Source organism: Phyllostomus hastatus, unplaced genomic scaffold (genome assembly GCF_019186645.2).
Source record: "Phyllostomus hastatus isolate PE091 unplaced genomic scaffold, TTU_PhHast_1.1 phas_contig_209, whole genome shotgun sequence".
Lineage (NCBI taxonomy): Eukaryota > Metazoa > Chordata > Mammalia > Chiroptera > Phyllostomidae > Phyllostomus > Phyllostomus hastatus.
This window is the reverse complement of record NW_025333735.1, coordinates 3,484,230-3,499,780: the sequence shown is the minus strand read 5'-3', so window position 1 is coordinate 3,499,780 and position 15,551 is coordinate 3,484,230. Positions and strand designations below refer to the sequence as shown.

The following is a 15,551-nucleotide window of genomic DNA, read 5'->3' as shown; positions in this document are numbered from 1 at the left end:
CCATCCCTTCCTCCGAGTCCTTTCAACTTCTGTTTTTATACAACCTTCTCTGTGATGTTCCCTTATTATCCAGTGGGGGTAGGGGGAATTGAAATGAGGAGACTGCATTTGGATGACCTTGAGTAAGTCACTAAACCTCTCCAAGTCTCAGGTTTTGCATCTGTAAGACGAAATTTGAGGGGGCTAAATCTTTTCACTTAACCTCTCCCTCCTCTGCCATTGACTGGTTCTGTCCTTCCCATTTGTGTGGCTGTTTCTGCCTCTTCCTCACCCAGGTCCCTCTGCCTTCCCCTGTCCTTAAAGTGGCTGTAAGTGGAAGTGGGATATATATTACTTACCATGTTATTTGGATGGGATTTTATGGTTCCTGTTCTCAACTGTACGTGGTAATGAGTACCATACTATGAATCCATATTCTTTCTTTCTCTCTTACCCCACAATTATTTATTCAGTACTGTTTTGTAACATGCTGAGAATAAATCATGAGTAAGTTGGATGAGATCCCTCGCCTGGAGCTTTCAGTCCCTTGGGACAATCTCCTATTGACAACAAAACTTTGGAAACCCAGTAGCTGGAACGCATATACATAGATTATCTCCATAATGGTTGGTGTTCTCCGTGTCACTGTATATAGATAAAAGCTCAACAAACTCATTTTCTTTTGGTTTAAGATAAAATCAAGTAATCATGTTGAGACTTTTCCCAACATTGTATTACATCTTAGCACATGACTATGAGGTATTTTCTTGTTTTTTAAGTGGTCACTGTACTCATCAGGAACCTGTGATATTTTTAGGAAGGTGAAGTGATATACACAGATTGGAAACTGGAAAGAGACCCTGAAACTGGCCGACTGATGAGTAAGTTTTGATGTGTGTGCCATTTTTAACAGTTTGTCCCTGTTTCACAAAGTCCTGAGTAACCATGGCCTTGCTAATGGAATGGAAGGCACCTGAGGCCTCGAGGCCACACTTGTCACTCAGAGCGAGGGCCTCAGACAAGCAGCACAGGTGTCAGCTGGGAGCTGGTTGGAAATACAGAGTCCTGGACCCTATCGCAGGCCTACTGAATCTGAGTATGGATTTTAATAAAATTCACCAGGTGATTTGTCTTCACACCAAAACTTGAGCACAATTTTAAAAGAATCATGCTGAGACAGGATAGTAAGGATCTAGGAAAATTCTCTGGCAAGTGGAAAAGGAAAACTGAGACAAATCGCTGAACAAACTGGCCCAGTAATTTACAACCTGATACAAAAGGTCACCTCCCTAGAGATAACATCCAGGAGTCAGTTGTATGTCAACTGCAAGCTAAAACACAGAAAAGCAGTAGAATCAGGTGGGCAACACCAGAACCAATGGCAACGACTAACACCTGTCCTGTCACTGACCAATCAGGGAAGACCATGGCCCTGAGGGGTGCACCTGGAGAACAGATGACTGTTCAACTGAAACCCTCCCCTGAGACCTGCCCTGAGATTCCCTCCTGCAAGAGATAAAAGCCTCAGGACAAAGGACCCAGTGCACACCCTCTTCCTCGGAGGAGCACCCACACCATCCCCTTTCCCTCTCTCCCTCCCCACCAGGCACAGCATCTCCTGACCTCTAAGGGACCCTGAGACTTACAGTCAAGGGAGCAATGGGCAGCAGCAGCTTGTCGCAGGCTGATCCCCTGAACTGTCCCCAAGGCCCCTTTTCTCTGACTTCCCAGTGAGCTGAGGCAGCCCAGCCTGGGCTCTCCTGTTGCTTCTTCTATGCTAAGCCCTTCCTCACTTCACAGTCCCCAGCTTCAATAAATGTACCCTCACAGTCACCTGGACTCGTGTGGTGAAATCTTTCCTACATGAAGTCACGAACCCACACACAAATAGCTGGCCTGGGCAGACCCACTCAGGGCCAGGCCCTTGTCTGGTAGCAATGCTGTTTCAATAACTCAACAACATGGTAGTTCATCTATGTGGAAAGTCTAAGTCAATGTGAAATTGCAAGCTATGAAAGTTATGATCATCTTGAAGACCTCGGGGCAGTATGGGAGAAGTACCTGTAGGACCCTGTTTTGGGGCTAGGACTGGCGGTGCCCATGTGTTCCCTGTTTCCAGGGCCAGACTTGGGGCAGCTGAGCAGAGGTATTAGGGTCACACCCAGGGGTGAATAGGAATCAGCCAAGATTCAGGCTCCTTGGTAAGCAAAGCTTCCTGTCAAAGCTCAAAGCCTTGGAGTTTCCTACAGTGGCTACTTACTTTAAAGCTTTGGAGTTTTCTTGGCACAAAAGTTTATATGATCCACAGCCCAAAGCAGGGAGTAACCATAAGCAAAGGAAGAGGCAGCTTGCAGGAGTGCTAGAACACTGGAAAGCAGTGAGGTGGAGCCACCGGCCTGATATTGCTCAAGGGGATCTGGTCAATCCCATGAGTGTCTGGACAAGTGGACGTGAGTGACTGACAGGGTCAGAGGTCAGAGCCACAGCCTGCAAGGAAGAGCTGCTGGGACTCAGGGTTCTGCCTCAAACTTCACTCCCTTCACTTCTGTCTGCTGAGTTGGGTTCCTAAACTAGAGCCTGCCTCAGACCTGGGAAGGCTTGCTTAGTCAGCATCGCTTCCAGGGAGCCATGTTAGTCTGGAAATGAGCATTCCCACTTTCCTGACATAGGGTCCCCTGGACAGACACCCAAAGGGGTGTTATTGATGGGATTAGGGCATTGAGAGGGGATTAATGTGACCCAAGGGAGGGTCAAGTGCATGCAGAACTGAGACTGATTTTCCACCTTCAATTTACTCCCAATTCTGTGATTTGAAGTTGAATACGAAATTATCTATTGGATATAATGAATTATAATCAGCTACCTCTATGCTTATCATGTTTCTATTTATTCAGTACTTTACTAGTGTGCATTGTGCACATATGAATTCCAGGCACCGTGTCCGTGGCAGCAGTCCCCACCACGGCCCCAGGACTCAAGCATGAGGCTGGGACTGATTACACACAGGTGGACACTGGTTCCTCCTGGTTTCAGAGACTTTCTGGGGGCCTTTCCTTCTCCTGCAGCTCCTGAACTGCTTTTGAAAAAGCCCAAGATAAACAGGTTTAGTTATTTTTTTAATTAATTTTATTCCATTTATAGAATAACCAATCACAATAAACTTAAAAACCAAAAGTTTTATATTTGAACCTCCCTGATGTTTGTTTTTTCTTTCTTAATTTCATTTATTCATCAAAGCACCACTAAGAACCTACTATGTACCAGGCACTGGTGATACAAAGGTGAACAAGATACTATCCTCCTCTAGAGGAGTCCCACAGTCTACTGGAAAAGTCAAACACATAGAAGAATGATGACTGATTCTCTTGAGCTGTTAAGAAAAGGCCCTACTGCACTGGCCAGGTAGCTCAGTTGGTCAGAACATCATCTTGATACGTCAAGGTTTTGGGTTTGATCCCCGGTCAGGACACATGCAAGAATCAACCAATAAATGCATAAATAAGTGGAACAACAAATCGATGTCTCCCTCTCTGTCTCTCTCCAATCAATAAAAAAATAAATTTAAAAAAAGGCTCTGTTGAAGAGAGATGCAGTTGAGCTGGATTCTAAAGCGTACATTGCAATTTTTCAGATGAAGAATGACATTTCATGTAGAAAGAGTAACAAGTGCATAAACATGGAAGCCCAAGAGACCAGGGGACAGTGAGGAAACAGGGACATCTCCTGGCCCAACCATAGCAATAAAGAAGGCAACAGCAAAGAAGAGATGCCAGGAAGGACATCAGGTCCAGGTGGCAAAGAGATCTGGGTGCCCTGCTAATTGCTGCAGGCTTCATCCTAGACCCACCAAATAATCAGAAAATCACTCTGGCAGGAGGACAGGAGCTGGATTAATTTATTGGTGGTAGTTAACACTCATCTCTGAGGCTTGTGATGTGGGCAGCAAGGAGTGAGAGACATCCAGCTCTGAGGACAGGCCTGGAGGAAAGGAAACCCAAGCAATGGCATGTAAACAGGCCAGAGAAGCTGGAGGCCCCCGGGCCAGGGGCAGAGACTGCAGGGGAAGTCCTGATCTTCAAGTCCAAACCCGCTCCTCCTCTAGTCTCCCCAGTTTCCATAAATAAAAACTCAGCAGAGCCAGTTGCTTTTACCAGAAGCCTGGCTGTTATTCTCAGCACATCTCTCTCACTCCTCGTCTTTAAGCCATCTCCAAGCCCTGTCTGTCCTAGCCTGCAAATGTCTCGATTATCTACTCTTCTCCATTGCACCCGCATCCAAGTCGACATCTGCTCTCACCAGAACTACCACAACAGCCTCTTCTGGAGTTCCCTCTTTGCTTTTGCCTGCCACTAATCCGTTCTTCCCACAGCAGCCAGAGAATGGTTTGGGAATATCAATCAGATTGTCTTCTAGGCCTAAAGCACGCATTAAAACATATGACACTTAGAATATACCCTAAGCCCCTTTCCTACAAGGCCCTGCATGGTCTGGAAGCACCTGGTCCCTGTTTGTTTTACATGTCTCACCCTGAGATTGCCAGACTCGATCTTACTGCTCTCTTCAAATTTATTAAGACACAAAACTCTCGTTTCTCAGGATTTGGGTGTATGTTGCTCCCTCTGTCCGGGATGCCCCTCCACACCAAAATCTTCCCTGGTCAAACTGCTATCAGGCCTAAGTGACTCACCTTCAGAGAAGACTTTTCTGTGCTTTCAGCCTAATTTATGCATGCCTTTTTAATTTTTTCTTGTAATATTTTTTATTTGTAACACTTCTCACATGTTTTATTGTGTAGTTTGGAATTTGTGTAGCAAGCACATGTCCATTTTTCCCATTAGATTGTGAGCTCCATGGGGGCAGGATCATGTTTGTTTATTAACCATTGTTTACTCAGCCATCTATAGTGCCTGGTGCATAGAGTCAGTGCATGAATTTTTATTGACCAATTGAATGAATGAGAACATGAAGTATTCCTCTGAAAAGTGGCTTTGATGGGAAATTCCCTAGGCATTTTATGAAAAAGAAGAGGAGCTATTCCTTCATTCATTTGCCCCAGCTGACCTGTGATTCTTTACTCTTTGGTCTCATTCATCAAGACCTGTCTGTCCATCCATTGGAAGTCACTTCATTATTTTATAATGTGTACAGTGTTATTAAAGGTGAAATGGCCTTTTCTACTCCAACAGCAAGGAAGCCAGTGAGCCTCTACACTGTCCATGATAGTGCCGTCCATGATGGTGCTGTCCACACCGTTCAGAGGTCACCCTTTTACAAGGACATCATCCTCACCGTCGGGGGATGGAACGTGGCCATCTGGAAGGAAAATGTCATGGTACGTTGCTTGCAACAGGGAGGAATGGGTGTGTGGTCCTTTGTTATTGAGAAAGACAATGGGAACAATAGGCCGTTCTGATATAACAGTGCCTTTGGGGCACTTTTTAGGGAAATTGAAACAGATGGCCTGGCTCCAGCTTGGCTCCAGCAGAACTACTTATAAGCCCTTTGAAAACCCAACCATTTGCTTTTCTTCCCTGAGGGAAGGAAACATTTTTAAGTCACTTGTTCTCTGAAAGCTAACAGTCTTTTCTTTGAAATAGATATATATAATGATCAGATGATTAGTATTTTTCCTCCCCTTAACATACAAGAAGGGATGCTGATTGTTATTTGAAGCCCAAGGAGAAACACAAGTCCCGTCACCCTTGCTGCTGTACCGGGAGTGTGTCAGCAGGTTCAGGAAGTGGGAGTCAGAAAGCTAAAGCATCCATCCCAGGCAGACCAGAGGTGTGCATGGGTCAAAGTGAGACAGTGCTGAGGAGATCCAGTGGTCAGGGTTAGGGAAGGCCAGGTCCTGACCGATAGAGGCTAAACTGCCAAAAACTAGAAAGACTGAGAAAATCCAGTGAGATAAGGGTATGGAGAAATCATTATAGTATGTCCCTTTGGTGAGCAATTTAAGATGATTAAAACCTTGAAAAATATATATATATGCTTTGAATAAATAATCTGTGTAATGTACTTATGTATACATACAAATTTTTATGAATATTTTTTCTTTGCCCTAACACTTTCACTTCTGAGACTATAACACAAATCTCAAAAAAAGGAAAAAATGCATGAATATATGTACAACTCCTTCACTGAACAAATTAGAAACTACTTCAGTGCCTATCTGCAAAAGAACTTCTGCTTTGTACAATTTACTTCTGTATCTCCTCCTCCTCCTTCTTTTACAGTTGGCAAGTGCTAGTTTTGTAATTGAAGGAAAATAAAAAGGAAATCTAGGCAAGTTTGTCCAAAGACCATGCAGGGGCAGTAGGCGGGTTACCCACAGAAGCCACGGCATCTGGCAAAGTGGGCAAGGTCAGGTTTGAAGGGTCACCTTTTAGGCGTTCCTCCTTCCCCGGAGGAAAGGTTGCTTCTTCTGCATGTACTGGAGGGTATGAGACAGTTCGGTTGAGTTCAGTTCCTGCAGATGTAAATAGATAAATGAGCATACCTGGTTGCCAGGTGGAGCACAACAGTGGGACGAAGAAAGCACACTTTAATCTTCTGTCCCTGTGAAAACCTCCCACAGAAGGCAAATCACCCCGTGGTAGAGAAAGGACAAGATGATCTTATGATGCTTTGCTGGTCTACAATCTCTTCCTGATAATATCTGTAAGTCATTGGATGCAGCTCACAGCTAGAATTGGCTTTTTATTTGCTTTTCCTGGCTACCAGAGCTGTTTTCATGGAAACAGACACCTGAGAGCAAAATAAAGGTATAAGCAAAATTTTATAGTCTTTACTTATCCAATATACACCAATCTCTAGAGGAATATCAATAGACTTCAGTAGCAGTTGGATTATTAGGATCATCGACAGCTTGATTTGAAGGTTTGCTCTTTTGTAAAAAGCAATTAAAATAAGAAGAAAATGGTATTATAAAAATATATGGGAAAGAAGAGAACTGGCAATATATAAAAATCCTACAAGGAAAAGAAATAGGAGCTCTCAGTAGGCATAATTGTGCTGTTACATGAGCATAGCTATCTATGTTGTATTTAAAATCATTGTGAATATCCCTTTGATAATAATGCAAGCTTTTAATTTGTCTGTTAAAAAATTTGCTTACAGATTGGACCCCTCCTTCAGTCATCCTGTGCTCCAAAAAGGTACACCTCAGGGCACTGGTCTCTGACAAGGCCCGGAGTCTTCTATATTGGCCGAGAAGATGGATACATCGATATCTGGGACCTTCTAGAGAAAACCCATGAACCAGCCCAGTCACAAAACATCTGTATAACTATGATCACCTGCATCAAACCCTGGACCTTTTCTGGTATGTTAATTCTGGTCAAACAAGCTAAGTCATCTTGCCTTTTTTGTGTAACTCAAGAAAATATTGACATTTACCTGGAAAGCCTCCAGTATTTTCTCAGGTTCCTGTTTTTCTTCCCTTCCTCCCTCTTTTCTCTCTCTTCCCCCTCCCTGCCTTTCCTTCCCATTCCGCCCCTTCTCTCTTGCACTGTCTTGGATACAACCTGAGCTTCTCTCACTAATTTCCTCATCAACAATTATTTCTGAGACACATTTAGTGCGCTGAGCAGAAGGTGATTTTGAATCACACAACAAAAAGCATCCTTCTTATCTTCTCCTAATAATTTATTTCCTTTGTCCCAGTTTCAACCAAGTACTATGTTCTATGTTAATTCGATATATTTGCCTCTTTTTAAAGAAGTTAAAAACACCAAAGTATGTTTTCCTCTCTTTGCTACAAAACATTGCCTTTGCATACATAGAGGGATTACAAGTTTAGGACTTAGCAATTTGAACCAGATTTTCTGAAAATGAGAAGAAGGAAAAACACACACATGATGAAATAAAAAATAAAAATGCTCAAACACATTTGGGTTTTATATCCATCTCAAAAGCTCAAAGGGAACAATGTGGTGTTCATTCTAGCTTCTGGTTTTGGCTGTGTCTCTGAAATTCATCTGCATAATCCTTTAGCCCTTCCTGTGTCTTTGGTCACCATTGGCCTCATGAGTTTTCTCTGGAAATCTTTCCATGTGTTTTCCCTGCTTTCCTCCCAGGTCTGCTCAGTGGGCCCCGCCATAGAGAGAGTCAGCCTCAGCAAGGGGCCACGCTTGCCCACAGACACAAAGGAAGGAAGATTTGAGATGGGCAGGGTGGCTGACAAAGGCTCAGGGTCTCAGCTTTCATTTCATCAACTGGAAACAATGACTTCAATGTCCATATGGTCCCCACTCATGAATGTCTAACAGAGATGCCAACCAAGGTCATTGTAACCACTGCAGATCCTTTGGGAAACCACAAAACAAAACCACATCTCCTGTTTATCCTCTAAGATGGGTTTCTGGTTGCTGAGTTGTTTCTTTCCCCTATTTTTTATCTTTCAGCTAAGCAGCAATTTATAGCCATAGCTGATTATTATGGGACTCTGCATATATTAGAAATTCCTTGGACATTAAGTCACCCTTCTGCCAATGAGGTCAGTAACTTTTGGCTTTGAGAATTTATGTGACTGATATTGCTGTGGCATGTTTTAAAAATGTGTTCAGAAAAGACAGCATTTTTACTTTATAAAAGAACTAAAGACTCATCCAGTCATAAATAAGGGGATGTATTTCTGTTTTATGACTTAAATAGTTTGAAACTGGAAAAAAAAAAAAGCATGCAATGAAAGGGAAGCCACGTAAATAAAACCCAGATCCAGAGAAGAATGATTTGGAGATTCATAATCATAAGATGTTATTCCTGGGTTGTAACTGAAGCGTGGGACCCTTATGTCAGTGATGCCCTTCCCAGAGGGTGCATTTGACATTTGTACTCCTCTTCCCATTGCCCACCACCACCTCATCCTCCCCCGACTTGGTGTACAACAAGCAGCATGTCTGAAGTGGCAATATTCTGCCCCATCATACCCACCACCCAAGGGTTGCAGGCAATGTTAATAAGGTGGTTATAAAAAGATTAATAAATAGAACTACATACGCACACATACACCCAACATTAAATATATAGATTGCAATCTGTTGCAAGTCTCGACAATATCAGCCTAGTTACTGCCAGGCAAAACACTTTCCCTACCCTGGTCACCTTGCCCAAGGTCTCTGTCTACTCTCCGGTTTCTATTCTGACGCCTACACGCCAATCCCTCCAGGGGACCAGGAACTCAACTCTGCTCCCAGTCCTTTTTGGGTCTACTTTGATGCCCTCATGTGCTTTTTCCAAGTTCTGTTGATGATACAAAACGTCCTCTAGTGTAGAAGTGAGAAGGAAGGAAAGGGGAAACGAGTAACTCCTCACTATTCTTTCTACAAAAGTGCAAATTTTTTTGCAGCTCTCTCCTTGCCATCTCACTCCCTTCCTGGAATACTCTAATTCGCAGGGTCCTGAAACTAGTTAGCACAGAAGCCCCCAAATTGTGTTACTTTAGTAGTAGACCTGCTAGCAGTATGCCAAAATAGGTAGTGTATCTGGTGAATTGCAAGCTGCCAGAAGTCTTCCAGAGCTTTGTGAAGAACATAGTGGGTGTCTGTGTGGGCTCCCCTCATGTGGGCCTGTGTTTCCGACAGGTATCAAGTGTAAGCCACTACTTTCAGAGAGAGGTCAAGCACCTGGAATATGTGAGACAGCGCAAGGAAATTCGTGAGCAAGAAAAAAAAGAAATGGAGCTGGAGCTAGAGAAGAAAAAAATTGTAAGTTAAATTTCAGAAATGGTAGTTGATTTCCTCTAAACCCAGTGGAAATAAGTGTGCTTGGCTCTCACGCTTGTATTCCACAGTTTGACCAGGGAAATTATACCTTTTCACATTCTTCTCTCATCCTCGTGAGAGTCAGGAAGTCATTTGTCCGATTTCCTAGCTTACCATGCAGGCATGAGCAACCATCATCAGACACATAAGATCCTGCCTCGCTGAAGTTTCTGTAATTTTCTATCATATCCAAGTTTTTCAGATACAATGATATCCAAAGACCATTTATACACACAATGATTCAAAGTCTGAATGCTTTCATTATACAGAATTTTAACATCTGGTGACTAATGCACTGAAACGGGTAGTGCAAAGAGTGGAATATGGAATCAAGACACGTGAGCTCAAGTGCCAACTCTGCCACTTACCCACCATGAGATCGGGAGCCAGGCTCGTATCCTGGCTGAGCCTCAGTTGTCCTGTCTTTAAAACGGGAATCCTAACAACTACCTTTTAGGATGCCTGCAAGGCTTCCAGTTAAGGAACCTGAGGAATGGTACACTTCCATTAAATGGAAGCTCGTGTACAGATAGACACACAGACAGCCAGACAGATATGAATTTGGCTCTAAAATACTGCTGGTGTGAAATCTGGGACAGAGGAGAATTTGCTTCAGTACGCGCTCATCTTCAAAGGCCCTCCGGCGCTGAGTACCCGCCCCCATCCCCCTCCTTTTCTGCTTCTCTGGTTGACGTGAGCTCTGTCACTCTGTGGGCCTTCCCTCGCCCACGGGAATGTGAGGCCTTTAAACCTGCTGTGTGTTGAGCCCTTCTCTGTTACCTGAGGTCCTCTCAGCCCCTATTGCTGTTTCTTTCTTGCTCACACTCTCCCTTGCCCTTCTGTCCCCAGCGTTTCCGTCCCTAATCCCACCTGTGGTCTCCCAGCAGCAAAATGAGCCTCCTCCGACCCAACTGCTCACGTGAGGTCCTAGGCCTCAAGAGCACGAGCCGGTGCAAATATTTCAAAATGCTGAATTAGCAAATCGATTAAAATTAGTGATTTTCAACCTTTTTCATGTCACGGCACACATAAACTAATTACTAAAATTCTGCAGCACACCAAAAAATACATTTTTTGTTGATCTGACCAAAAAATAGTTATAATTTTGATTCATTCACATCAACAGTTGGTGTGTTAGCTGTTGTCGTTTTTCAATTTGGCAACCTAAAGGAAAAGAGGTCAGTGCCCTGACTAAAGAGTCAGGCACGGCATGTTTTAAAAATTCCTGCAGCACACCCGTTGAAAACCGCTGGATTAACATGACCACATATTGATAGCTACTAATTAGTGAAATAAAACAGGGGGCCTCGTTTCAGAAACTGTTTCAAGGTGACAGGTCCAAAAGAATACCAGTAAGCTTGCTTCTCACTGCTTCCCCCAGCTTGCAAACAGGGGTCTCGGTTGGTTTTCTTTGTAGTCACAAATAGTGTTGGAATTTGGTCACGGGAGGTGATCTGCCACCCTGTCCCTGTGCCGGCAATTGTCTCTGATTATTATGTGTTTTCAAATACCATCGCAACAGCTCCTGCTTATCCATGTCGGTGGAAGCAAGTAGAATTGTGGGTGATAAAACAATAGTTTGCCCGTGAAATACTTTTAAAACATCTGAATATTATAATAATCATAGTATATCATGTGTTCAAGTTTCCAAAACTTTTCCAACTCCCTCTGGTGACTTTATCTCCCTTGGACGCTGCACCCTCTTTTAGGTAGAGCTGCCACGGCTCAGGTGTCCTCTGGAGCTGGACTGTGTCTCCGCGAGTGGACTTTAAAGGGCCCCTCTGTTAGCACACAGAACATGAAAGGTTACCAAGGAAAAACAACTAGTATTAGTCAGAAATATCTTTTTATCAGCAACTGCCGATGAAAGGGAACATGGAAACAATGTACCAACCCCAGAGGACTGCCGTGAGGACTAAAGGAGTTCATATATTTATAGCACTTAGCCAGGGACTGGCACACAGAATGTGCTAGTAAGAGTTTGCTATTCGTACCATTCCAGAGGGCAGGAGAACATCACATGTCCGTCCAGCAAGGCTGGTCTTTAGGGGTGCCCCCCAGTTGCCAGGGAATACACTGGATGCCACAACCCATGATATGAGGGAAATACTACACCCACCTCCTTGTAAACATTGAGTCTGAATTCATTTCTTAAAAAAATAGTAGTAATTATAGCTCAAACAGGAAATAGGAATTTTCCTAACTGGAATTTCTGCTAGAGACCCAAAGCTGGGAAAAGCAGCAGTTTCCATGGGGTCCGTAAGCTGTGCCCTCTGTCTGGGACTTAGAAGGGAATTCTGTACCCTCTGGTCGAGTACCCACCCTCCAGATTGCAAAAGGGAAGCAAGAGTTACGGGGAAGGAGACTGAAAGGGGTATGGTTTTTGGAGAGAGGTGTCAGAGGGCTACGTATTCCCTCCTTTCCACTTCTGCAGCAGCAGACTTGTTAGAGACAGCTCGGTGGCCAGGATAGACATTTGGCTGCTGACACCTGGCAGGAGGCTTGCTGAGCCACAGAAATCCAAAGGCCAGGAATTACCAAGTGACCAGAGTAGAATGTCTAAGGAGAGTCTGAGAAACCCGGAGACTAGGGCCTGGACTCCTGAGGCTGGAAAATCTAGAGGCAAGAGACTGATTTAAACTGCTCGGACAGAGGCAATGAACTTCTACTGATGGCAGAGTGAGGGTGCTGAGTTTTCCTGGGGCCGAGTGGAGCTCTGGAAAGCAGCTAGGCCTCAGAAGTGCCACAAGGACTTTCTCACCAGGTGAGGCACCCTCTGCAGAAAGAGGCTGAGGGCGCACAGTATAGTGAGAAGGCCCCGAGGGGCAGTCTCCATTTTGATATTAAACTTGCCTTCAAATAGCTAACATCTACAACTATCTCAAAGTGACACTATTCCTACTACCTAAAAGTGATAGGAAGTACTATGGGATCTGTCACATATGTTGCAAAGGACCGGATTGGAAGAATAGTATTTTCCCACTCTCACCCTATCAAGTCCTGCTCTTTTGTGAATTGGTTACTGTCACTAACATTTCCGAAGTGCTTACTGGGCGTCAGGCACTATTCCGAGGACTTGATGTGTTTAGTAATTCCCATAACCCTCATAGTACTATGAAGTAGGTACAACAGGGTGTGGACACAAGGAATCTGGAAAAGCAGCTACACTAAGAGAGAAAAAGCAAACATAAGGAAAGAATACGGCAGAGGGAAGGGACCACCCATCATTGGGAATGCTTAAAAAAGAAAATATCTCTTAGATATGATTCTCTAAAAACACTAGAATAAAAACTTAGAGTACTGGCCCCTGGCTGGAATCGGCAAAGACAGAGCTTTGTGACACAGGGGCAGAGGCACGGCGGGCAGCGGGTGAGGGCATACTGAGAGGAGGAGAAACAAAGGCCACTCGAGGGTGACACCTAAAATTCGTCAGAAAGAGGACACAGATGAGGGCACAGCTCTTGAAAATCACAACCGCCTGGGCCGATGTCACAAGGAACTCCAATGCTGCTGTCGTTAGACCAGAACAGCACTAGCACAGACACTGACAGGCCCCAGACCCAGACAGGCTACTCAGCAAGTGGTACATTCACTGACTAAATGCCCCTTGTTGTTGCTATTCCCCCTCCCAGTGTGCTCCTCCCTCAGTCAGAGGCAGGAGCTCGCAGGCCAGCCTGGACTCCCCACAGCCCCTGAGAGGCTATATCCAGCCCACCGCACGCCGTGTCTGCCCGCCTCCAGGAGACGCCTAGAGGCCACCACACTTCTCCACTCTGTCCCGGCCACTTGCCGTCAGAGCCAGCAGCTCCTCTCCCTGGCTGTCTAAGAGATGCCCTCCCACCTTCCTGCCTCCTGCCCCCTGCCCTCCTGCGACCCCCCCACCCCCAGACAGCAGCCAGGCCCACTGTTCAAACACAGCCCCTTGTCATCCTTTGGTATCTGGAATGTCAGTGTTTTATAGGAATGACTTGTTTCTCCCCCCAGAAAACTTATCAGAAGACAAAAGAACAGCTGGAGGCTGAACTGAAACTGGAGTACGAGAGCTATTTGGAGCTAGAAAGGACAACCCTCATCAACCTGGGCCTGCTCAAGGCGCCCGACACGCTGCCGTCGTTCATGGAGATGATGTAGGAAGCCCTCCGTGGAGCTGTTTAGGGGGGTCGTGGGCCCTTCTTTTCTTTTTATGCATTGTTTTTTATGTAAGGTGAACTAGCAAACTGAACATCAAATAGGCTTATTTAGAAATAGTAGGCTTTTATCTCATGGCTATTAAAATTTTTGAATTATAACAATTAGTAAGACCTGTTTTGATTTCTAAACTGACTATGTACTGAACTTTGTACCAACTCTGAAAGTTATGGATAATGAAACTTTCATTTCCCTTTAGAAATACACAGCTTCAGCCACCCCCTCCACTCCCAAGCCTCGACATCCACTCAGAACCCCAATCCCAGTCAGAAGTGGAAATTAAACTCTGCTCCTAATTATCTGGTTGCTTTTGGTCACCTTCCCAAAAAGTACTCCCTTTGGGCCACTGCACAGATTTCAGGGCATATGCTAAACAAAATATTAGCAAACTGAATCTGGAAATATATGTATAAAGAAAGGATAACATATGAAGATCATGCTGGGTTTATCCAGGGAATATAGTTAATTTATCAGCAGAAAATAAATCAATGATTGATTAAAGGAGAGAAATTATGATACCCAATAGATGCAGGAAAATATTTGATAACACTTGATAATAGATGCAGGAAAATATTTGATAACACTTGATATCCATTCCTGATAAAGACAAGAATAAATCCTTAGCAACTACAAAAAGAAGGAAACATTCTTAACCTGACGCAGGGCATCTAAAACAACCTAGGACAGGCAGCATACTCAAGGGTGAAGGTTGAAAGCTGGACTCCGACGTGTGGAACAAGACAGATGCCCGCCGTCATGTCCTCTCCTCAGCCCCGTACGGGCCATACTCCCGCAGTGCGGGCATGAAAAAGAAATGGCATGTGAAACTCAGCTGTGAAAGAGCTTGGTGTATCCCAATAAGAGATCCAATGTCAGAAAAGTGACTGATACGGGACGTGGGGCCGGGGGAGGCCAGCATGAGATGAGACTGGAAGAGAAGCTTGGAGCCAGATTGTAAAGGCTCCTGTAAATCAAGCTTAAAAAGCTGGATTATAGTTTGCACATAATGAGGGATTAATAGCAGGGCCAAGCAGGAAGGTGGCACAATCAACTTTATGTTCAGGGAGATAAGGAATGGATTAGAGCTGGGAGAGAGAGTCTCGTGGCAGGAAATCCTATTAGGAGACCGTAGGAATAGTTTAAAGTAAAAGATCAGGTAGGGAAGGATGATGCCAAGGTTTATGAGTTCAGTTGCCAGAGGAAATGAACCCAATGCTTTATTTATTAATTCTACAAAAGTCAGATAGACAGCAGCACTTAACCATCTGTGTGCCTTTGGACAGATGTTTTTCACTGAACAGATCCCACTCCTTTCAAGGCAGGTTGAAAGGGTTTACCCTGCAACATTTTTATAAGGACCCAGCACCTCGGCATCCTCACCGTGGGCCTGTCCCAGGACTCATCCTTGCACTTGAACATCTGTTTTCCTTGTTCTGTCTTTTAACCCACACTCATGTCTTGGGTGAACCCATCCAGCCCCACAGCTTTAATTACTACCTATGCCCCTGGCCTGGACCTCTCCCATAAAAACAAGAGCTTTGTGTCCTTTGACTACTTAACGTCTCCACTTGAATGTGCAATAGGCATCTCAAGTTTAAATATGTTCAACAGTGAGTGCCT

General features: G+C 44.4%; 1 protein-coding gene across 1 annotated transcript in view; it reads left to right on the top strand.

Moving 5' to 3' along the window:
* Positions 1–13,874, top strand: part of DNAI3 (dynein axonemal intermediate chain 3) — a 65,248-nt gene extending 51,374 nt beyond the window's left edge. The window contains exons 17-22 of the mRNA XM_045835544.1: positions 797–864; positions 5,170–5,311; positions 7,099–7,303; positions 8,385–8,476; positions 9,564–9,686; positions 13,728–13,874. Coding sequence (XP_045691500.1) covers positions 797–864; positions 5,170–5,311; positions 7,099–7,303; positions 8,385–8,476; positions 9,564–9,686; positions 13,728–13,874 — 777 coding nt within the window. The remainder of the gene's footprint in view (positions 1–796; positions 865–5,169; positions 5,312–7,098; positions 7,304–8,384; positions 8,477–9,563; positions 9,687–13,727) is intronic.
* The last annotated feature ends 1,677 nt before the right edge of the window (positions 13,875–15,551 follow it).